The sequence below is a fragment of the Chaetodon auriga genome, chromosome 21 (genome assembly GCF_051107435.1).
Source record: "Chaetodon auriga isolate fChaAug3 chromosome 21, fChaAug3.hap1, whole genome shotgun sequence".
NCBI classification, from domain to species: domain Eukaryota; kingdom Metazoa; phylum Chordata; class Actinopteri; order Chaetodontiformes; family Chaetodontidae; genus Chaetodon; species Chaetodon auriga.
Genome location: NC_135094.1, coordinates 15,317,506 through 15,341,935, shown reverse-complemented (window position 1 = coordinate 15,341,935; position 24,430 = coordinate 15,317,506). Strand labels below are relative to the sequence as shown.

At 44.1% G+C, this 24,430-nt stretch overlaps 1 protein-coding gene across 7 annotated transcripts; it reads left to right on the top strand.

The window, feature by feature from the left end:
* Nucleotides 1-3,478: 3,478 nt before the first annotated feature.
* Nucleotides 3,479-23,083, top strand: pfkpa (phosphofructokinase, platelet a). 7 transcript variants are annotated; one of them, XM_076721562.1, is made up of 23 exons: nt 3,480-3,723; nt 6,260-6,333; nt 7,734-7,811; nt 8,236-8,425; nt 8,797-8,962; nt 9,286-9,330; nt 9,451-9,559; nt 10,321-10,416; nt 11,163-11,255; nt 11,831-11,956; nt 12,639-12,703; nt 13,006-13,075; nt 14,037-14,183; nt 15,278-15,348; nt 15,515-15,602; nt 16,511-16,663; nt 17,765-17,917; nt 18,921-19,085; nt 19,268-19,329; nt 19,683-19,794; nt 20,326-20,425; nt 21,360-21,465; nt 22,225-23,074. In XM_076721562.1, the coding sequence occupies exons 1-23, from the start codon at nt 3,630-3,632 to the stop codon at nt 22,379-22,381; spliced, it is 2,520 nt and encodes an 839-aa protein (XP_076577677.1). In that variant the 5' UTR covers nt 3,480-3,629; the 3' UTR covers nt 22,382-23,074. The 7 variants fall into 7 exon arrangements, with proteins under 7 accessions (XP_076577672.1, XP_076577676.1, XP_076577671.1 ...); XM_076721557.1 differs by lacking the exons at nt 10,321-10,416; nt 16,511-16,663 and adding an exon at nt 9,821-9,916 and having other exon boundaries at nt 3,479-3,723; nt 22,225-23,083; XM_076721561.1 differs by lacking the exons at nt 10,321-10,416; nt 16,511-16,663 and adding an exon at nt 9,821-9,916 and having other exon boundaries at nt 3,479-3,723; nt 20,326-20,430; nt 22,225-23,083.
* The last annotated feature ends 1,347 nt before the right edge of the window (nt 23,084-24,430 follow it).

The following is a 24,430-nucleotide window of genomic DNA, read 5'->3' as shown; positions in this document are numbered from 1 at the left end:
GAAACTTAATGCAAACATTCATAGTCCCAGAGGATAAAGTCTAATGTCTCTGTCTCCGTGAGGCTGTTATTAAGTCTGAAATATCCTGACAAATACTGGATAGATTATGAAGCTAGTAAGACGTCCATGTTAAGATGAATTGCAATAACTTCAGTTATCCTCTGACTTTTCATTACGGGCCTGTAAAAACAATCCCCATCAGCCTCAGCTGTTGCCTAGCATGCTAAACTAAGACCGTAAACACCTGCCAAACATTAGCATGTTAGCTTTTTCACTGTGGGCGTGTTAGACTGCTGGTGTCAGCGTTAGTTCAAAGCACCTCCGCGGCACAGTGACTGAGCCGCTAGCCTGGCTGCAGGCTCTCACTGACGCATCATTAATATGGCTCATTTAATTAATTTGTTTACTGCTTAATCCTCCCCACCACTGAATGGGTGCAGTGATTGAGGGGCTTCTTCACCCTGTTAGGAACACCGTTCTTAAGGAAACAATTCATTAAAATTAATTAAAAACTAACTTTTTCGCATGCAAAAAGTCAATTTTAAAGATGAATTTTGCCAGGAAACATTGACTATTAGCAGTTGCTGTAAAAATATTGTTTTGAATCTCATGTTGGTTGAGGCTTGTAAATTCTGAACTCATTATTAGCTGTCCCATGCTTGACAACACACATGTGAGCTTTAGCTTTATGTGGGAGTGCTCCCTTTACAAATGATGTTTATGTTCAATGAGTATTTTATTCTGCCACCAGCTGATACGGCAACATAATAATTCAATATGAAAACAGTGGGGAAGCAAAGAGTCCATCACCATCTCATCTACAGATTCCACAGAGAAATGTGGAGCAAAAAACACCTCCGCAATGGCTGAGACAAAAAGGTCTTCCACATATAGACATAATAGCTCTACTTTAAAATAGTAACTTGACAGAAAAGTCAAGATTTGCTTTTCTTTTTGCCATCTGTTCTTTTGTCCCTTCTGGAGGCCATCCAACACACCTGTCTCTCAGGACGTCAGTGCAAGAGCACAGAAACGCGCTGCCTTTTGAAAAGCCGCCTGTCACAGAGCCGCATGCTTGGCGAGATTTACCTGCAGGCTACCATAGCAGTACGGCTCAGATGTCACATTTGCACCCTTTGCTCCTGGTAGTCTCTCAAGTTACACACCATTAAATCTCACCAACACCAGAACCGCAGACATGAACACATTCATTTCCCTTCAATGCAGTTTATTCAACCATTTTCTTCCATTACAGCCGTCTAGGATGAAGCTACCAGAGTGTAACAGGCAGAGACAAAGGCTCACTTTCCTGCGTGAGCCAGCTCTTTAAATCCACAGCTCTATTTACTGTACAGGTACGGTGTGAAAACAGCGCTCATGGCAACTCGCCAGCCTGTGGAGCTCTCTCTGGGCTGCTTACATCTCAATACAAGAAATGTAATACTGGTGTAGCTCACGCTCGTCTGAGTGGTTGGTTTAATTGGAAGCTTACAGTGTACGACAACCATATAAACTTGCAATGCGATATGTTGCTGCTGCATGAATTAAACTGAAACATTGTACACACACTGTGTTACTTACAATCATTTGTCACATGGATTCAAATCTCATTTGCGTACTGCTTAGTTTGGAGCCGTTCTCAGGTGACATGCTGTACTATAACAAACGACATGAAGAGCCTGCCCTTCATGTAACGTGAAGCAAAAAGCTGAAGGCAGAAACTGACGAGTATAGATTAAATAGAAAATGAAGAGGCTCTGCTCGAGTTTCCAGCTGGTAGTGTCATTTCTGCAGTTTCCAGCAAAGCCATCTTCTCAGCAACCCCATGGAGTGAAACCATATGATTGCTGCGAACGCCTGAGGGGAAGGAGACTCGCTGATGTAAAGGAAACAGTTCCCTCTACCAGAAGAAAGAGATTTTAAAAAAGCAAATGCAAGCACAAATAAACAGTAGCATTTGAGGAAAATGCAGAAGTTATTAGTTGCGATGTGGAATATTTACATTTTCTATGGCAGATTTTTACAATAACAAAGCACCAATGTTATTTTTACATGAATAAATTAGATTTGGTGATTATGCAATGATTCCACCACATAGCTGAAACACTCGGATGTATCAGTATAGGTAAATTGATATATGACCATAAGCACTCCCCTTACTTACATCACATGCACTTCTGTGTATCCTAGGGTTCCTCTACATATTCCAAACAAATGATAAAGCCAACTGCATTTCCTTTGTCTAATTAAGGCTTCTCTCTGAAAGGCATGTTGGACAGACTTTCTAGCTTGTCAGGCAAAGAAAATTATGGTATTCAAACAAAAAGCTGACCTTAAAATGATTTCATTTTCAAATTCTGATGACAGATCAGGTGTACTGAGCTCCCCTTTTTCAAAGTTTCAGTGTTAGGAAAATTGTCTGAGACAGAGTAACGGTAGTAAATAAATTATATTACTGGAAATTGAACTGAAACCCCTTGAAAGTTATTAAAACTTTATTGGATGTGTCACCAGTGAATGAAGAATGTAGGAATTGTGTTTAAGATGAGACAGAAGGAAAAGAAGATGGGGAAAAAAACATGACCAGACACATACAGGAAAATTAAATGTTGTTAAAATAGTGAGGAGATCTCTATGAGAGGAGGAACAATGATGATGATGATGATGATGATGATGATGATGTCTATAAATACTCACATTGTGTTTGAATGAAATATCTTGGGAAAGGTGAAAGTTGTTGAATGTATGTCAGTGTAATCCCAGACTGCAGTGTAATCTGCTTTGTGCTTGTAATTCGTTCTTCATGCCACTTGATGGAGCCAAATTTTAAATTGAGTACTGATATTCCTGTTCATTGAATGTTTCATGTTGAGGGATTTTGAACAAATTGAGCAGGTTCTTTCAGTGATGCAGTTCTCAGTAAAGGTTGGTGGATTTTGACTCTTAGGCAGTCATTGTTATAAGGCAATCAACAAAAAGAAAATCAATTTAAATTTTGGGGAAGTGTCACGCTGTGTTTTCAGTGTGAGAATACAGAAAAATTTAAAACAAAAGGCTTTGACACATCACACAGTCAAAACATATGAATCACAAACACAAATTTTAGAATTAAAATCAAGCGATACTCTGCAATCATAAGAGCTCTAACAATAATAGTAATAACAACAACAACAATAATCTTTTTATATGTTCTTTTCTGTTGCAGTGTGCTGTGGTCTGCCTCTAGCTGCTCTCTGTAGACATATTTTTTTAACACTTAAACGGTGTTTACTGAAATAAAGTTTAGGTCTGTTTATCCTTCAACATCATATTGTTGCATCCTCCTGCTATCTGCTCCGCCCACATACCATCTACCTTTCATTCCATTGGCTTAAAAATCAAAGGATGGTGACTTTAACCGAGATCTGGTTGGCTTACGGCAACGTCAATTACCCCCCACGCCGTCAGTCTATGCAAGCCGACGAATAGATGCGGAACAGGGAGAAAGAGAGAGGGCACAGCGGGAATACATAGGTAGAGGGGGCGGACGAGTGTTGCCCTTCATCATTTTAGCACGATTTTATACTGTGACGGGCCCGTTGTGTTATTTTATCGAATTGGACTGGGATATACACTGAACCGCCGTGAAAATGGCGCAGCCAGACAGCAAGAAAATATTTTTTGAGAACCTGTCGGGAGCGGGGAAAGCCATCGCGGTGCTGACGAGCGGAGGGGATGCTCAAGGTAAACTGTGGAGTGTCACTTTCACAGAGAGTTATCACTGTATCGGTGTGTGAACAGGCCCGTAGAGGGCGAAAAATAGACGTCTGTGTGCTTTAGTAAAGTGATGAGGCTGTTCTTCGCACAGCACACAAAGCCTTGCTCTGTGGAAGAGATTTTCCTCCCGTAAGTTAATGAGCTTTTTGTCAGGAAGCCCGCCAGTTAGCATGCTAACACGACCTATCCTGCTAACTCGCTAACAGCAGCATCCCCTGTCAGTGATTTGGTGGCGTTTGTCGCTACGCACGATGACAGCTGGTCAGAGAGCTGTCAAGGTCGAGACGTGGCATCTTTTCCTGTTCGCAACCCAGAACCTCTGAGTGCATCACGACTGACCGGTTTATGTTGCCATTCAATTAACTCTCACGCTATTAAACTTTGATGAAGCGGTGGCAGCCAGCAGCGCGCAGGCCACTGCATTGCGGGTTGTACTGGTGGACGTGTGGGCTGCTGATAAGCAGAAAATGACCAGCAGGGTAGAGACTGCAGAGTAGCTTTCTGAACATGCTGACTGTCGGTGAGATAAGGCTCGAAGCTGCGGTTCGCAGTCCCAGTGCGGGCCAGAGGTCTGGGTGTCTGTATATCCTGTGTACGTGATGAGCTGCATTCTGTCACAGCGGCCTTGCGTCACAGAGGAAACCCTGGTCACGTGCCCGCCGGCTCCCCCCTTAAATTAACTGAAATACCAGTAATACACACCCACCACCACCATGTAAAGCACTAATTAAGGTAAAGCGCTGTTAGTTCAGCAAGGCTGCATTTATTAGACACAGATCAAGCCAAAATATATGGGTTTTGACATGAAGTTATTTGAGCTGCAGCGATTAATTGATTAGTTGTCAATGGTTAAATCAACTGTTGTTCCTGTATGATGGGAAACCACTTATTATGTTGTGTAGCTGATGTAACAGTTTGTAATAGAAATAGTTCTTGTTCACAGCAGGGCAGGTGTTACTAATAACATTGATGTTGGCTCTGTTATATTCACATTAAGCTGTAACAGTGAGCCAGCATGCACAGTGCAAAACAAAGCAGCTAAATGGAATTCAGCCATTGCTCGTTTCTTTTTACACACCATGTGCTTTTTTGACATGTCAAAAGGTCTACTATGAAAAACACCAATGGGAGGTCAACCTGGAGTTGCCTTCTCTTCTTTCTGCACTTCCCCATCAACAAGAAGCAGCACTGGAGTTTCCTGCCTGTTAGTTTCCAGCCAAGTTATGTATAATATAGCTCCCCTCGGCTCAGGAGAAATCAATCGATGTTTGGTGGGTGGTTTTGGAATTGGAGTTCACTGTTGGTGCACACATGAACACACACACACAGAAATACATGGGTCGGCCCCAGAGCAAGCCAATGAGGCTGTGGCATGCATGACAGGAGCTGAATGTCGGTGTCAGAGGGCATTGTGTAGCCTTGGCTTAGTCTTTTCACTCACTCTGCGCGAGAAAGTGTCAGTCCTACACAATGAGATGGCCAAACTTAATGACTTTCAGCTTTGATAAAGACATCTAAGCTTGACAAGAAACATGAAAGATACAGTTCTTGGATGATCTTTAAATTTTTTTAGCTGGCTTTCAACGTCTGATTCTCTTGTTGTTTCTCAGTCTCTAAACCTCCTCTGTCTTCTCTCACTGTTCATTTGAACAGTTATGTAAGGAGGCAGTCATTCCTGGGCTGTTAACGCTGGACAGCATGGTGAAAAATTAGTCATTTTCTCCTGCTGATAGGTGCTATGTTGGCTCCATGGAGTAAAAAGTACTCATTTCTGAAGGATTTTTACTTCCCAGTGTAGCCTAACATGTGATTTTCACTGTCTTTTCACTTTCATTACTGTCTTCCACACTGCCCTAATGGCCTAAACCTTTGCGTTGCTTAGTAACAGCACTGCTTGGCTGTCGTTGGAGCTGTTGTGTCCACCAGTTTGTGCAGAGAAAGGAGACCCAGTCCTTTCTTCTGTTTACATCTCCTCCAGTCAGCCAAGTTCCCGACTGCCTGCTGTGGTTAAAGCAGTTTCCATTATTCCCACTGTCAGTGTTTAGATACCCTGCCATTGATATTCAAGTCACAGAGCTGTACCTTAGTGCTTACTGGGTTCACTTTGGCTAAGCATGAAGTAACTGGGAGGCTGTGGGAGGAGCTGGGAAGCCTTTTAACCAAAAATGGTAGTGTGCTGTAGTGGGAAGAGATTTGGTCCCAAGCCACTTATAGACAGTATAAACAAAGATCGGCTGCACTTCCACAATGTGAACTCAGGGCACATATACACTGAAAAAGAAGAAAATGCTGTTTTACTGTTGCAGATCTTTAATATCAGAGAGGAAATGTCCACGCAGCAACTTGTGGAACAGCCATGCAGGATTTTCAGGATTTACAATGACTTGCTACGGTTGAAACACACCCTCTTTGGGGCCTGACTGTATGCTCCTCTCATCACTGTAGTGTTGCTCAAAGTCTGTTTTATTGTTAAGTTTGCTCTTTCATATTCTTTCCCCCCCAGGGATGAATGCTGCTGTACGTGCTGTGGTTCGAATGGGGTTATATGTGGGAGCAAAAGTTTATTTCATTCATGAGGTGAGCCCATACATTGTGATGATCATTACTAAGCTCTTTTTGCCACTGTTCATAGTTTATTTTATCCTGTAGCAGTGGGCCTGAAAACATGACTTGTTGTCCGTCTGACCATCTTTCTGTCTGTTAGCACGCATGTACCATAATCGTGATTTCTCAGCAATACCTTGAGGAAATTATTTCAAATTTGACACAGACATTTACTTGGACTTAAGGATGAACTAGTTAGATTTTGGTGATCAAAGGTCAAAGGTCACTGTGACTACAGTGGCCATAACTGACAAAATTTCACACAAATATCTCAGAGGATGGTGTGATGACATTCGATATCCTAAAGGTCAAAGGTCAACCCCACTGGGACATCATGATGTTCTGCAAAAACACTTTTCTGGCCATTATTCAATACTGTAACTCAGGAACAGAGGGGGACATTGTGACCATATTTCACACCTGTTCAGGTACTGAATTGGTGACACTCATCTTGGGTGTGCACCTTTGAAATTCTACTGATTGTACAGATCTGTACTGCTGGGTTGAAGCAGCAGCAGCTGATTGGTTTTGCTGATATTGAGCTTCAGGTGATTGTTGTTGCACCGTGTGATGAAGCTCTCTATCAGTCCTCTGCCCTCCTCTGGAAAAGTAGTCTCTTAGTGAAGACAGCGTGTTTCTCGCTGGACATTATTCACTGGAATCATACATGTCAATATGATGAGAACTTCACCAAAAAATACATTGAACACATTTTATTAAATTCCTTGGAAGTCTTCACTACATATAGTCTGGACAGACATGGATGTAAACTGCAACTTGACTGGTTGGTGGAGGCAGACAACAAGGCGATGATTCTAGTTTAAAGAAATTTTAATCTTTTGTGCATAACACTTTTAGTGCAATGTACAATTTTGGTAACTTTTTGAACAACTTGTCAAAGATATCTGAAGCAGTGATGAGTGTTTTAAATTAACGCAGAACAGCAGGATCCCGATTTACATCTAAGAAGACGGGGATGTTTATCCTCACACAGCAGATGTTAAGAGCTTTGGCGAGGTGCTCTGCTTGCTCATCCTGTGATCCCTGCACATCTGTGCATGTCATTGACATCCTCGCCCAGTGTGTTGTTACATAACCGCAGATGCCTGTATGCCTGTAGTATGAAACTCCCCCTCCCACTCAGGTACCACAGTACTCTGCGTGCTTCTGCAGGTCTTTGTGTAAGAATGGACAAACTTTAAACATTCATCTTAAAGCATTTGGTTGAAATCGTTATTTTATGCTGAGTGGTGACAACCTGATCATGCAGTTCAGAGTTCACATTGCTCCAGCTGTTAGCTTAATGTTGTTCAGAGTATCTGTGTGGAATTGTATTGCATTCATTTACTAGGAAGCTTCATATTTTTTCTCAGGGATATCAGGGTATGGTGGATGGTGGAGAGAACATAGAAGAGGCCTCATGGGAAAGTGTCTCCAGCATGCTACAAGTGGTGAGTGATTATCATGGGCTGCATGAAATACATCTAATGCCACTACTGTATGGGCTCCAGAAACAGCTTTGTCATCTGTGGGTTTCTGTTTGAACATTATAGGATGAAAATAGAATTACTTTCATAGTGCTCAAACCTTTCATATTACAGTACTTTAAATGAAAGGCCGAGAGCAGGGCATGAAAGAGCAATATGCAGTTCTTGCAGCTAAAAGATAAGGCTGGTTTGTGGTAGCATCCCAGCAGCCAGTGTGTCAGTTCATCAGCAGTGTACACTCTTGTCAAAGTGTCCTTAAGCAGCACACCGAACGCCATACTGCGCCAAGGACACAGAACTGAGGTGTGAAGAGAAGCTGAGTGACTGGAAGTCACAGGAAGGAGAGTGTATAATAGGCTAAAGAATTCTTCACCCCTGTCATCATCAGGGAGGGACTGTTATCGGCAGCGCCCGCTGTAAGGAGTTTCGCACCCATGAGGGACGCCTGAAAGCAGCTCACAACCTGGTGCAGCGCGGCATCACCAACCTGTGTGTCATCGGTGGTGACGGCAGCCTGACGGGCGCCAACCTCTTCAGGGAGGAATGGAGCGGGCTGCTGGCGGAGCTGGTGGACCAAGGTACTGAGGGAAGATGAACCTGATGCTGTTTTCTTCATTTACAGTGTGATCACTGCACATCCATCTTAGAATCTTAACAGACATTTCTGCTTGTAGGTCAGATATTTCACACATCCAGCATCCTCCTGTACTGTCTGCATTAAGCCACAGTCTATTAGTGTTTCTGTTCCTATTGTTTTTTCCCCATTCTCATTCTGGCTGTTAAACCATCTGCTTTCTTCATATATATATATTTCCCTCAGCAGTTTCCATTGCTGCTTGTCCCGTCATATTTTGACAACAAGCTGTGAGAGTAACCTGCTTGAATTGAGTACACTGGCAAACACAGCCATCACAGCAGTGGTCCAGCCTTAACTTCCTGATCCTTTCAGGCTTGATCGAGGCTGATGCCATACAGAAGTATTCGGCCCTTCACATCGTGGGGATGGTTGGCTCCATTGACAACGACTTCTGTGGAACTGACATGACAATCGGCACCGACTCTGCTCTGCACAGAATCATCGAGGTGGTGGATGCAATTATGACAACCGCACAGAGGTGAGCCGGAGAGAGAGCAGTGGTTTTTGTTTATTTATATTTATAGCAGTTTCATTGGTGAGGCTCAGCAGTCGTGCATGCTAAACTGGTTTTAAGATATATGGTGTTTAAAGTCATGCAGTGCTGCAAATTGAATGTCAGTGTATCTAGAGGAATACAAAGAAAGTGAAATAATGCATCCCCTATTGTTGACCTGTCAGGTATGTTTCCCACCAGTCATTTCCAGGTATAGGAACAGAAACAATGCCTGTTCTTGAATCCATCAGTCCAGTGCTGTATTACTCCAATGTGCTGCTAATTCATATTTTCTCCTGATCTTTCAGTCACCAGAGAACGTTTGTGTTAGAGGTCATGGGCAGACACTGTGGGTAAGAATGCATTTGATAAACCTAGAAGCAGATGTAAAAACATAATCCCAAAGACAGACACAGAGACCTTTATCACCTCTGTTTATATACACAGTGTTCTGCCTGTGTGTTTTATCTCAGCTACCTGGCCTTGGTGAGCGCCTTGGCTTGTGGGGCAGACTGGGTGTTGATTCCTGAGATGCCCCCAGAGGATGGCTGGGAGGATAAGATGTGTCAAAAACTGTCTGCGGTAACACAATCTTATTTGTTCTCCACAGTAAACCCAATGAACCATATTGGACCGGTGTCTAGATGCAATATAATGTTTCCTCGCTGTCTTGTTGAACATGACAGTGTTGTTATTATCCAGCACAACCTTTCAGTTTCTATCTACACGGAGTGAATCCTGACTTTTATATGAGAAGACTGATGTGAAGTGTTTAGTCTCAGTCGTCCGGTGTCTCATTGTGTTTTTTCTGCTTTGGAAATGTGCCATTGTTCTATGATTCAGACCCGTTCCAGGGGCACAAGGCTGAACATAATCATAGTTGCAGAAGGGGCCATTGACAGGCACGGGAAGCCTATAACCTCTAGTTTTGTCAAAGATGTGAGTACCTGAGTGCAGAGAAAGGGGAAGCCAGAAGCATGGAGACCCGACTGATGGAAACCAGTCCCCTGAGCCACATATAGCCTGAATATTCTGTAATACAGTTGTCTGCCATCATTATTAGCATCAGAATATTAAACAGAATCTAATGCGAGTGGAAAAACGATCCATCTTGCTCCTGATAAGGTAATCACGATGCCGTACCCTCAGTCCACAATAATGCAGACAAGGCCGGCAGGATGTCGCTGATTACAAAGTGCAAACACAATCTTTCATTACGGAGGAACCTGTCCTCGGCTCCCCGGCTGTTAGCGTCGTCTGGCCCCCGTGCTTCTGAAAGACCATGTCACAGCCACAGTCTGAGTTTTTCTGTCATGTTGTTTCTCCACCACCCCTCCTTATAGAACCGAGCAGGGATGAAAAGGCTGAATATCATAATTGTAGCTGAAGGGGCGATTGATCGTAGCAACATGCCCATTACCACTGACTATATCAAGAATGTAAGTACGGAGTTTTTGTAAAAGTGTGGCAAGTTCCAGCTTCGACTGCCTCCTGTATGACCTCTACTACTGTACTGCTGCCCTGGTGTGGCTTTGACTCTGTTGCTGTGTTTCTGGAGTGCTCTGTCAGACACACACTGTAGTTTGGTAAGACGGCTTTCACCGTGTTCTACTACTGCTGTCAGACTCTGAGCAGACACCCTCACTAAACCTCACACCCGGACATAACTGCCTCACATTGCTATATTGACACTTTCACACAGTAAATCTGCTCACAGACAGTATCACTGTATGCTAGGACCCTGCACTAATGTCCTTATTTGAAGACAAACATGTCAAACATTTTGTTTTCTTGTACAAGTACCCGAGTGTCTCCAGTTCATGTGGCACTTCCTGCTTGGGGTCTTCTGTGATGTTCAGTATCAGCTAAGAGCTCCCTGCTAACATGACTGAAAAATTAGAATGGCTTGCTTGTGCTTTGCTGTTTCCCCTTCTCTTCAGCTTCTCTACTCTCTCTGTCCTTCTGTGTGTGATGTGTCTGTCTGTGTATATATGCACTTTTGCACATGAAGGTGTTTTGCACTATAGTTCTATTGCAGATGTAATTTCACATTTAGCTGTTTTACTAACACGCATGAGACACATTAAGGATCCATTAGTTCAATTTGTGGTGGTGTCTACTGTTGGAAAATAACTTAATGTATTGCCACAACATTTGCTAAGACCTGTGTTTCACATCCTCCCAGCTTGTTGTCAAATGCTTGGGTTTCGACACGCGAGTGACAATCCTGGGCCACGTGCAGAGAGGAGGGACCCCCTCTGCCTTTGACCGCATCCTGGTAGGTCCACCAGCTTTGGATGATCGATAAATCATTTTAGTCATTTTCCAAGCAAATTTTTTTCCCTGTTAATGGAGAAAATAGTCGTTAGTTGCAGCTCAACTGGAAAAAAATGGATTATATGCTGATTTTGTAACCCATAACATTGTCATCTGATTTATCTGTGTTATCTTTGGCTACACTTTACATGCTTGACCTTTTACTCATAGTTGTGCTATGTGCTCTTTTTGAGGTATTTTGGTAGGAATAGTTGACTTGTTCAGAGCATTTCCTGTTAATAGCCCCAGGTTTTAGGCTAAGCACATTAACAGATTTATGGCTCAGCATGTGAAGCACTGCATCACAGACAGTGTGTGTGTGTGTGTGTGTGTGTGTGTGTGAGTGAGTGAGAGAGAGAGAGAGAGAGACAGATCTCTTCATGTTAAGGACAAGCCAAACTACAAATTGAAGCAGAGGAAAAGACTTTATTTTAGAGAATGTGTCAGTACAGAGAACAAGCGTACAGGAGAAACAAACATGTTTTTTATTGACAGTGGGGATGATGCAGTTTCATCTGTGTGTGTTTGCTCGCACAGGCCAGTCGTATGGGTGTCGAGGCTGTTCTTGCCCTTCTGGAGACCACAGCCAACACGCCAGCCTGCGTGGTCTCTCTGTGCGGCAACCAATCGGTGCGCCTGCCTCTGATGGAGTGTGTACAGATGGTAGGCACTGGACGGGGCTGGAAACACGCCAAGACCGCAACACATTCAATACACACACACACACACACACACACCAACTCAAAGCATAGAAGTTGAAGAGAGGGGGAACTGCAAAGCACACACAAACACAAATACTGGGAAATGACTCCGCTGGACGCAGAGAGGCAGAGTCAATGTGAACAGGTTGAAGGAGCTTAAGTAGAGATGACAAACAGCACAGCCTATTGGGCCTGGAGTGCCACTAATGTTCACAAGAGAGCTGTATTGTTTGAGAGGCAGTTGTGTCTGGTTAATGATTATCTGAGGCATTTGGCAGTGTTGGCAATGACTGCCTGCAGGCTGGTGATGTAATAGCAACCCATCTCCATAGAAACACACACACACACAAAAAAAAGCTTTATTGTTCTGTTACAGGTCAAAACAAGGTTACGTAGTAATGTTTTGGCTGGAGCAGATGATGACATGTTTCCTCTTGCATTGTTCTCTCTGTTTACAGTAGAAAGGCAGTCAGTCCTACATGCAGTAATTGTTTTAACACTTCAAAGAACACAGTATGGATGCCTACAGATATCCAATCTTAGCTGGCATAAATTAAATAAAGTGCCTTTGCCTGTGTACACACAGGAAGTACCATGTATGGAATAATGCTGAATTAAAGCAATGAAAATCCTCTCTCCCTCAGACTCAAGAGGTGCAGAAAGCCATGGACGAGAAGCGTTTTGAGGAGGCAGTGAAGCTTCGGGGCAGGTATGACTGACAGCCCGCTGGGACCAATCCAATAAAGTGTGCCACAGCCATCACTTCACTCAAGATCGAGAGCGTCAGTTTGATGTTGCATACTGGAGACAGGCGTAGTGGGGATAGTGGATCATGGTGCTATTTTAGAACAACACCAGCATGTTGTTTATACGCATGGTACAGTCGGGTTGGGAATAATGGTTATGCAGATAATTCAAATGACCCTATGTCATGCATTGTCAGGTATATGGCACTGAAAATGTACCATGCTATTATCTTAATGACTCTTCACGTTCCGCCTTTCACTGCAGGAGTTTTGAAAACAACCTGAAGACCTACAAACTGCTGGCTCATCGCAAACCAGAATCCGAGCTGCCAACTGTAAGTCGCCTCAACACATCCTGACATTCCCACTGGAACCTTTGACAGTGACAGCGCTGTCAGCTCTGTTCGCTCAGAGGTGTTTTGGTTTCACACATACAGGAGCAGTGCTCACCATGTCTGAGGTGCAGGTTGTTACTTTAGAGAGCTGAACTGGCCTCGCCAAGATGCTTAATTTTTTATTACACTCTCCTAATGATTTGCCTACAAATAATGACTCAGCTGCTGCAGTCATGACGCAGCATGCTGCTGCTATTTTCAGACGTATCCTTGGCTCACAATCTGACTGAAGTATTCCTGTGAATGTGTGTTTGTGGTTTAGCCAAATTGAATAATGTGAGTATTTCTCTGAAAACAGGTGCATCATAGCATTGACATTATGCAGGCATCCATCAGCCATGGTGTCAGTTTTTGTCCTGCTGTGGAAAATAAGGTGACTTGTAATTGTGCTGACCAGTTAATAATAAGCAGTTTTTACCTGCTTGCTGTTTTATGTTTATTGGCTGTGTAGCCTATAATTATAGTGAAAGGCTTCACACGAGGCCCAGGTGGCTCGGTGCTGCTCTGTTGTGCAGTGCTATCACATGACACCTGGCTCCCTGCTGAGGGATGACTTGTTCAACCCTGCCAGGAGCTGTGGCTGCCTGCTGCTGTGGCTCCAAAGGAGGCAGCTCAGACTGAAGATCAGTGAAATGCAGAGACAGTGTGGCAGACTGGCATGCTGTGGAGCTCCCCTCAGGGTTTGGCTCCCCCCTGCATCTGTGATAATGACCACTGTAGGCCCAGCAGCATGTCGCCGAGAGCAGACCAGAAACCACTTATTGATTCACTCTGCAGAGCTGATCAACCACAGCAACCTTCTCTCTTTTCTGCGTGTGGTGATTAAACAATTACATTTGTATTTTGGTATCCATTTCTCTGTGAGTTTTACGCCCTTTATGCCCATTTTATGCCCCCTCAGAGCAACTTCAACGTGGCAGTGTTGAATGTCGGTGCCCCTGCAGCGGGCATGAATGCTGCCGTCCGCTCAGCCGTCAGGGTGGGCATCTCAGAGGGCCACAAGATGTTTGCTGTCAGTGACGGCTTTGAGGGGCTCTGGAAAGGACAGGTGGGTACCACAGCACTCAGGTTTGTTTAGAGGGAATATTCAAACGTCATTTGGGCCTGATTTGACAGCCCTATACGCCACTTTGCATTGTCATCCTTTTAAATTAAAGAACTGGAAGGAAAATCATTGCACTGCAGAGATTTAATGTTATAAATTTAAGGTTAATAAAATGTTGTGTGTGCTGTTTTAATCATGTTTTGCTCAATAACTCAGAGAGAATTGGGGAGTCAGACAGTACACAATCACCGTTAGCTCCCTGACTGAGGAATAATCAGGGAAACCCTGGGGATAATCTCTCCAGATTAATGTAAACCAATTTAGCACACTGACTGTGCCTCCTCTGCCCTGCTCAGCCGAAGCTGATGCAGTACCACAACAAACCGATAGAGAGCAACAGACTGTAAAACACCGCTGCAGAGTGCTCGATCATGCTGCTCACCTGATCTGACTGTGGAGGAAGTCTGTTTTTGAATTTTGAATGAAAGGTAAAAGCAGACAGCAGACATGAGTCTCTAAGTGGAGCCTGTTTTGTGTGAGACTTCGCTGTAATTTGAGACCTTGTTGTGTTCCTGCTGCGTGACCAGTAAAACCAGTTTCACACTCCCTTACTCTCCTCTGACCTTCTCCTGGAGGAAAACGTTAAATTCAGCCCAACCATAGTAGCCAAAGGACAGCACTAAATATTTCCAATGTGACTGCTTAATTAAACACCCTGTGTGTGCTCTGGCCAGTTGAAATCCGGCTGTGCCAACTGACCCTAACAAGATTACAGCAGCAGGAGTAATGGATTTATATACTTGAGTGAACTGGGACCCTCTACTACACACCTCTGTGTTTTCACTGCTCCAGTTCCTTTGGTAGATGTAAGAGAGTGTGTTCAGGAAATTAACTCTCCTCCTACCAATCCACCGGGAGGACGTGTCAGAGGTTGCAGGTGTATTAAGGTGTGCGGCAAATTGACCAACAGCAACATAGAGACAGTCTTTGGGACTGGACTCATCGATTTGAATGCTGAAGGAAGGGAAGGATTGAAAATGTGATGGAGAGCTCCAGTAAGATATTTAAGATTGCATGTGTTGTTGTCCTCCCCTCAGATTAAGGAGATTAAATGGGCTGATGTGGGAGGATGGACGGGACAGGGTGGATCTCTGTTGGGAACCAAAAGGTAAAGTCTTGATCTGTTATCTCTGATTTTCCAGCGACTGTCTGCCATTAAAGCTGGAATCCCGAATGTTTTGGTCATGATTCAGTCATCCCTTGAGTGGAGTGGCGGAGTAACTGTAAACATTACTATTTCATAACAACGCTGTTCTTTCCCTTCTTTCCTTCAGAACACTTCCTGCAAAACATATTGACAAAATTGCTGAACAGATGCGAAAGCACAACATTAATGCACTGCTAATTGTCGGTGGATTTGAGGTATGTTTCAAACTCTTTTGTGTCCGCTAGCTAATTTTGCTAATGAGGCTACATTCTCATCTGTGATTCCCGTAAGATTTTTAGCTCTTCAGATTCATGACGAGTGCTAAATGCTGTATTTCATATTTAGCAACATTGTGAGAATAACAAAAGTTGCGTTTTGCTCATACACTTAAAAAGTAACTGCTAAAGCATTACTAATTATACTGTCACAAGTCCATACAGTATGTACAGTGTGTTGATCCTTCCCATCAGCCTCATCCCATTTTATGTCAGCACACCACCCTATAGCTCCATACATAATCATGCTTCAAGGTCATTCCTCTGTGAAAACCTGGAACAGCATAAATTGTAGCATAGCGTTGGTTCACTTCTGTTTTCACCTCTTTGGATATATTCTAAGAGAAAAATGTGGATTCTTAATTGAAGACATTTGAAATATAGAACTGAAAGTGAATCAACACAGTGACTGAAATAGATGAGACGAAGTAATCTGATGATTTGTTTTGAATTGGAAACAGAGAACACCTGCTTTTTTCCAGCCATTTCACGCACTCCCGTTTAGATGCTCATCAGCTTTATTTTCCTGTAATGTATGCAAGGGTATGAGTTCTGTGTGTGTGCGTGTGCGCGCGTGTGTGTGTGTGTGTTTGTGTGTGTGTGTGTGTGTGTGTGTGTACGCGTGTGTGTACGCGCGTGTGTGTGTGAGAGAGAGCGAGATAATGTTCAGAGTGTGTGGAGTGGTACCTGTCTGTTTCGCTGCTGTCCGTTGTGATAGACCTGGCTCCTCCCCTTGGCACCTTCCACCTTTGTCTGTCCCTCCTTGTGGCGAGTAGCACTTCTCCACCAAACCAACCTGCCAAAGTTCCACCCTTGCAGACTCTAAAGCCCTTGGCTCTGCCCTGCAGGCCTTGCTGTCACTGCTGGAATTGTTAACGGCGCGCGGGAAATATGACGAGTTCTGTGTGCCCATGGTCATGGTCCCAGCCACTGTCTCCAACAATGTGCCGGGCTCAGACCTCAGCATTGGCGCTGACACGGCTCTGAACGCCATCACTACTGTAAGTGATGGGGCCAGAATAGCTGATCTCAGCAACGCACAGACAGATACAGAAACACACACGCAAGCAGACCAACACTCAAACTCACTATTCACATAGCCGGCCAGCCAGCCGATTACGATTCAAGAAGGGGGAAATCGCTCACTCAGTCATTTTACCAGTCGCTCAACGCATCTCCCAGCCTGCCAGTGGATGATTTTGGAATAAAACTCAACAGTAAAGCATCAGAAATTCAGCCAGACAGACAAATTGAGCCACGTCTGTACTGCGAGGCATGACTGGTAAAGGTGAAACCAAGTTACAGAGTAGCGTCCCTCCCCTCCTTATCAGGTAAGTGAATGACAACATGGAGGCATGCTGTGAGGTGCACGAGTGTCGTGACCGCCATGTTTGCTTCTGCCTGCCCTTCTCCCCGACTGTGTTTGTGTCCTCACACGTCATTAACATCAAGATGAGTGGCTAACAGCTACAGAGCACAAACTAACACCTGGCAGCACAGTTAACAGGCATTTTTATTGGGTGTATCTGCTTAAACTGATTCATGAAACTCCTACATTAACTTCATCATATGTGAGACCACAAGGAACCAGAGTCAGTAACAGGAAAACATCTCCAAGCCTGAATCTTGGCTGTGCCACCATCTTCTTCATTGTGTGCAGACTCGGTCGGTGCTTGTCTTGCCTGCATATAACCTTCCACAGCAGATGTGGCCGTGTCATGAGGTTGTCCGATGCAGTGTCACTGCATTGAGCTGCTAAGGCTCACAAACACAGAGATCTCTGTCCCAACTCTTCCTCTTTCTTCCCTCTGTTCTGTCTGTACCATCGCCCTCCTTCTATGTTTTGTGTTGCCCTCTGTTTCGTGGCTCTTTTCTGCCACTCCATCAGTGTCCTTTCCTCCTTTCACTCCCTTCGTTTTCCCTCTTCTCCATCACACCTCTGTCCTCCCGTCCTTTCTGCCAAAGGGAAGCCATTGGCTGCTATCACACGGAAAGAGCCGGAATGGCAGGATACGCTCTAGCAAACTGAGAGAGATTCACCTCTCTCTCTCAGTGGCCGGCCTTCTGCGGCTCTAATGCGTTTTCATGTACTGCCGCTTTAGGCGTTTGAGAGTCTGCTGCAGCTGTATGAGGCTCGCGCTACCTATGAGGAGTTTTGCATCCCGATGTGTATGCTGCCTGCCACCATAAGTAACAATGTACCAGGCACAGACCTAAGTATCGGGGCAGACACGGCCCTCAATGCCATCGTGGAGGTAAGGCAGTCGAACCTAATGATAACCTGCTAATGCAAAAAGGATGAAAATGTCACAATATCAAGTATCAGTGGAGTTCATGGTCCAGTGCTTATACTCAACAAATTCTCAGGTTCCAAAAACTGATGTGCAGTCGATTTTTGTACTGATGAATTTGATCTTTACTTTAATCCGTCCTCAAAGCTGACTGTAGTCGTGACTTTAAGCTCAGGTAGAAGACTAACCCTAACACTGAATATCAGTTTTAAAGGGGCACTCCACCGATTCAAGCTGCAGGTGTGAGGTCTTAGAGACTTGGGCATACAGAGATCAAATAAGATCTAATGACGGATGGTGTTGCATTATGGGAAATGTAGGAGTGTTTTTTGAGCTTGACCCAGAGGGATTAAGGATCAGGATATGCTGCCCAGATTTTGACTGCTCTGTCTTTAATCTGTCTCTTGTGAGTCCTGGAGGTGCATTGCTAAATCACTGGAACGTCCCCTTTAACACTGATGTGGTATCTGGAACTGTTGACGTATTACTGACATCACAGCCACCTGATATTATGCTGATTATCAGCATTGGACTGTCAAAATATAATTTTACTGTCAGATCAAGTAGAAAAGAGGTTTTCCTCTTTAAATATTCTTTTAGCCAAGTCTGTAACGTTTGAACTGTAAATGATATCTGCAGTTTTCCATTTGATGTGCTCTCTCATCCTTGTGCGGGGCTGTAGTTTAACTGGTGAAAGGAGTTTTTTTTTTTAGCCTGAATCTGCCTGATTTGTTTAAATGTAGCAAGAAATAAGCATGCTGGCCTTGAGGAGAGTGTTGTGTTGTTGTTTTTCTATGTTTTTCTGTTTTTCTTAACAGTATATGACCTCTAATCGTCGCACTTCTAATCTTGCCGGTTTGACACGTCGATATGTTAAACATAACATTTAACTCTTTCATAATGCTCATGTGTAACAGCCACTTCATACACAGTGTACTGACATTGTGAGCCCGTGTGCATGTGTCAGACTTGTGACCGCATCAAGCAGTCGGCCAGCGGGACCAAGAGGCGCGTGTTCATCATCGAGACCATGGGAGGCTACTGTGGCTATCTGGCCAGCGTGGGAGGCCTGGCTGCTGGAGCTGATGCTGCCTACATCTACGAAGAGCCGTTTGACATCAGAGACCTGCAGGTAACATGTCAGATTTTAGCAACATACAACATGTAGCACGATTCCTTCCTGAACTCATTCCCTAACACGTCATCTCTCCCTTCATCCACTAGAGGGCATTCACGCTTTATTCTGGGACGGCCTCTGCGGCACAAAGCCATCCACTGATCAAAATGATTCACATTTGCTTTTTATCCCCACAGGCCAATGTGGAACATTTGACAGAGAAAATGAAGACCAGCATTCAAAGAGGACTGGTCCTCAGGTAACATAATGACTGCAGAGATTAACCCAGTCCAAACTGTCACAGTACTTTTTGGGGCTGCACCCGGCGCTGATTATGTAATGGGGGAAAAAAAAGACACGTAACTGGTGTACTGCTGGTGCAGTGCTCGTGATCCAGTATGTCAGGCCCTGAGTGTTTGAGTTTAAGCTGCTTGTATAGTAAACAGGTACAGTGCTGATGTCATCAGTTTAACAGCTGACATTTTACAGTGCTGCTCTCATCTTGATGTCACTAAAACATGAAGTCAGTGAGGAAAGAAACTGATAATACAGCATCTGTTTTCTCTTACTGTGTGTGTGTGTGTGTGTGTGTGTGTGTGTGTGTGTGTGTAGGAATGAGAACTGTAATGACAACTACACGACAGACTTTATCTACCAGCTGTACTCTGAAGAAGGGAGGGGAGTGTTTGACTGCCGGAAGAACGTGCTGGGACACATGCAGCAGGTAGAAACACTGGTTACCATTTCAGACACTGAGGAAGATTTTCTAAACAATCTTCTATATTTGTATCGCAAGTGTGAACGTCTCCCGTTTTACATGGATGGGCTTTGTTGTATTCTGGCTTTGTGTGTCTTGAGATTAGCGCAGATAAAACTGGATCAAACAAAACTTTGATGATCCCCGAGGAGATATTGGATTGTGTCTGCACCGAGTAATGGGATACAGGGAAGGAAAGATGAGTCTTAAACATAGCACGACTAACAACTTCAACAAATGCATTCCTTTAAATATGGAAAGAAGACATTTGATGGGTGTCCTGGCGGCTCTGGCTTTGAATCTGGTCTCAGACTCTTCATGCATATTCATCTCTTTGTCATCATTTCCTGTTTCTTGACTGCAGAAGTGACTTTAAAACACGACAAGTAAAATGAATGCAGAGCACTAAAGCATTAAGACATAGATTAGATAGACCAAGATTGAGTCCGGCACAGCAAAAATGAGAGAAAATGTGATTGATCTCGGTTCTTTTGAAAGGGAGGAGCACCGTCGCCATTTGACCGCAACTTTGGGACCAAGATCTCTGCCAAGGCGATGCAGTGGGTTACCAAAAAGCTGACGGAGACCTTCAGACAGGGTAAGGTTGACGTTCCACTTGTGTATCAGTGAAATGGCGTGTGGTAGCAGATCCTCCCTCCCTGCAGAGGCGTGACCGTTGTGAAGCAGACCTTTACCTAGATCTGTCATGGAGTCACTCTGACACTTTGATGTACTTTTATCCTCACGAAGGAAATTATTTATTGATTATTTACAGTCATCAGCATAACAATTTTAATGAGAAATTGACTTGAATGTACAAAGACTTTTTGACGCATTCCACTAACAGCTGTGAGTGATGAGCACCTCTGAATGACAGTTTGTCTTAAAACCACACTGCATGTGTATAAAGGCTACAAGTAAAGTTAAAACTAAAGTTTGCTTTTTTTGTCTATTTCCCAAACACATGGATGACATAAGATGAAGGTAAATCTTTTTTTTTTTTTTTATGCTGGCTCCATGACCATCTACATCTTTATATTTAGCTCTGTGTCCGTGTCTGTGTTTTCCACCACTCTGCCATATCATAGATCCACGCAGCCTGTCTAGGCCCTTGTGGGGCGTAGCTATGATGCGTCCACGCCTTGCAAAGTATCAGCAGCCACCATGCTGCACTATTTCCACTTCATCACCTGAAACGATTGGATTGGAAATCAGTGAGCACGGGCTGAATGAATAACCCGCACATTTCTTTTTCCTGCTTTGCCCCACATTTCTTTGTGTCCGTAGCGCTTTATGTACCATCACCTCTTTGTTTTTAGATTTCAGTTGCATCACCTCACTGTAGTCCTCCTGTAGATCCAAACAAAATGTACTTCAGGATAGCTAGAAGGAGTCATCATCATGCTATTCACTACACCCCCCCCCACACCTTCTGCCAAATGTCTGTTCGTTGTATGTTTGCAACCTGCGAAAGGGACAGCTTAAGTGGATTCCTGTGTTTCCACCTCTGATTCCTCGGTGTTTCCCTGCAGGCCGAGTGTTTGCTAACAGTGAGGACTCGTGCTGTCTGCTGGGGATGCGTCGCAGGGCTCTGGTCTTCCAGCCCGTTGTACAACTCAAAGATGAGACCGACTTTGTGTACGTATCACGCCACTTGAACACACAGAGAGCCGTTTACTCAGCACAGGAAGTACTAGTTAGCCTTTAGAAGCAGCTGTGTAATGTCTGCTGTGGCTGTAAAGAGAGTTTTCCACAGTCTGAGGAAAGAAAGCTTGATGATGTCATCTGGTCACTGTTAACTCGGCCTTGGCCTGAGAGAAAGACGATATTGAGTTGCATTATGGGACACGTACTGTGGGTTCCAGCGATTTTGGAGCATGATCCCTATTAAGAGCTAAACAGCTGGATACTTCAGTTTCTGCTCCATCGAGTTTGACCATTCTTCTTTAATCTGTCTCTTGTGAGTTCCCCCGTCTTTACCCCGTTAACATGCCGAGGACTGCTGACAGAAGCCCAAAACTGTGTAATCCACATTCATGCAGCGCACACACGATTTGATGAGATCAGACTTGAATGAATTCTGTGGCTAAATTGGCGGCTACAGTTCAGCTGATGCTGTTAAGAATAAGCCGGCGAGTGCTTAAGATGAGAAAATTGATAATAAACAACAATTGTTCTCGGTGTTAATGCTGGCTCACACACACCTGCTGTGGTGCCAGAAATGAACCTTGAAAATGAGTGATGCTTAATATTCTTATATATACGTTAGAGCTGATCATCAGTGATCAGATATCCACATCCATGTGGCTCAGATAGGAATTGATCTTTGTGGAAAACAACTGTGTAAAAAAAGCCACACGTCACCACACGTGCTGAGATTTCCTCGTTTGTCTGCAGTCACAGGATCCCTAAGGAGCAGTGGTGGTTGAAGCTGCGTCCTCTGATGAAGATCCTGGCTAAGTACAAGACGAGCTACGACGTCTCAGATGCCGGACAGCTGGAGCACGTCGTACGCAACCGGCCTAAAGAGTCGGACGCCTCTGTAGCCATGTGAAAGCCGGTACATGCGGTGGCCTGTAAACTGTGCGTGAGACTGAGAGTTGTGAGGAGTCAGTCCTTGTGTTGTAAGAGCTCCGGTAACAACGTCAGCAGCAGTCTCGGTTTGGCCACATCGTTAATTTCCTGTCTGTCATTCCCTTCAATGTCACTCCGCTTCTTTTCGTCTTGACAAAATCACAAACTGTAAGCTAGCCTCTGCTGTGTTTCTAATATCAAACACACACTTACTCTCGCACACATCCAGTACGCACAGCTGTCCTGCCATGCGTCTGCGTGTCCTTGTTGCCCTGGATGTTAAGTGTCACTGTTGTTCTTAAATTGCACTTTCTCTGTCTGCAGTTGCTTAGGCAGGCTCTGAGCCCAGAGCTGCACCAGGACAGAATAGACACTGCATCTGCTGTAAAAACCAGTGTGTGTATCTGCCTAGAACCAGTGTGAGGTTCAGCATATTTATGTGAGACTGATGCAATACAGTTCTACTGCTGCAAGTCAAGAAGAGAACTGCGTGCTGTGCTTGACACTGAAACTAATATTTATCGTTTTAACATTGTTTATTTTGCTTGTAAACATGGATATATTATTAACTGTAGGCACTGCTGTACTAAGTAGCTGTCTGTCATATTGCACCAACAGGTTAGATGTGTAAGAGACTAATGTTTCCCACAGAATAAAAATCAGACTTGACAAGTGTACCCTATTGATTAGTCCTCCTGGATTTATTTATCCACTTTTGTCCTTTTATTTCCCTTTGAGTCGCTTTAAGGTTGGAAAAAATCATCATACTGCATGTATTTATAGCATCATTCAGCTCTTCATTGAAGCTGTGTGATGTTAACACTGAGTGAAATACCCAAGACAGCAGCATCTATCTCATTGCAGTACTCTAGATGTCATGAGCATCATTTGATACACATTTCCCCAAAAATCAGACCTGAGATACTTTTGGATCTTCACCAGGATTTAAAATATATTTCACTGGGTTTCTCCAAATCTTGGACAGATAGCACAGATTTATAGCAACTGACCCACCAGCAACAGGCCAACCAAGCTCAGGCCCAGGGGCCGCTAGCATCAGTTTGAAGTGACTGTTGATGTTTCTTCTTGGAAAGTCAGTTGAAGAAAACTAAAAAGACACAGAACAGCTGCATTGTCTGGAGTCTTTCTGCGTCTCTTTCAGTCTGAGTGTCTTGCTGTCATGTAGGAGGGGTGGGGGGCTTTTGCAAAAAGCATCTTCTGATAAGCACGGCCTTTTAATTAACACCTAATAATATGAGTTTACAAATCATTTAAAACCAGACTCAGAAAGACCCCCGGACTCTGCACTAGTGCCGGTGCATCCACGTTTTATCTAAAAGCCAGCAGATGGCGGCAGAGCACTGCCACGTCCCTGGTGCCCGGGTTCATCGGGTACATTATGACACGAATTCCCTCCATCGGCTGCTGTCCACTTCTGCTCTTCACAATTTCAGTATATGGTGGCTTAAATCCACTAAAGTAGATTAACTGTGTGAGGCCGTGTGTGAACGTGCATGTGTGTGTGTGTGTCTGTCGCCATAATTAGGAATTAATCTTATCATTTGAAAGAAAATTTCAATTTCCCATGGGTGTATTAATTGTGTATACATGTAATTGGGCTGCTTTTTCCTGCCTAAATGGACCTTTTTTCTGTCTTAACTGCGAGTAATTACATGCATATACGGCCGGGCTGAGGCCATTACTTAGCGACAGTGCAAGTGACGTGAAATGTAATTTGAAGAAAAAGCTACCTGAATCACCTTTACTCCCTTCAGACCCTCCTAGAATAATTATCATCCTTAACTTAAACCAGTGTTGTTAATTCAGCCTCACACCCACGCCGCTGCGCAGGCGGACGCCTCGTTCCCCATCGCTGTAATTTCCTCGGACCCCAATTGGCACATGGTTCATTGTGGAGGCATTTCCATGTTGCTGGCTGCTTCTCTCTGAGCATGAAATTAGTAAATCCAATAATTTGGGTTGATTTAAGAATGCAAGGGGAGACTGCGGGGTCATATGCCCATAGGTA

Excerpts from the sequence above, each read along its gene's own strand:
- pfkpa (XM_076721562.1), top strand. The coding sequence starts at position 3,630 with ATGGCGCAGCCAGACAGCAAGAAAATATTTTTTGAGAACCTGTCGGGA. Across the intron at positions 7,812-8,235 it reads TCTCCAGCATGCTACAAGTG|GGAGGGACTGTTATCGGCAG; the intron begins GTGAGTGATTAT and ends TGTCATCATCAG. Across the intron at positions 9,560-10,320 it reads TGTGTCAAAAACTGTCTGCG|AACCGAGCAGGGATGAAAAG; the intron begins GTAACACAATCT and ends CCCTCCTTATAG.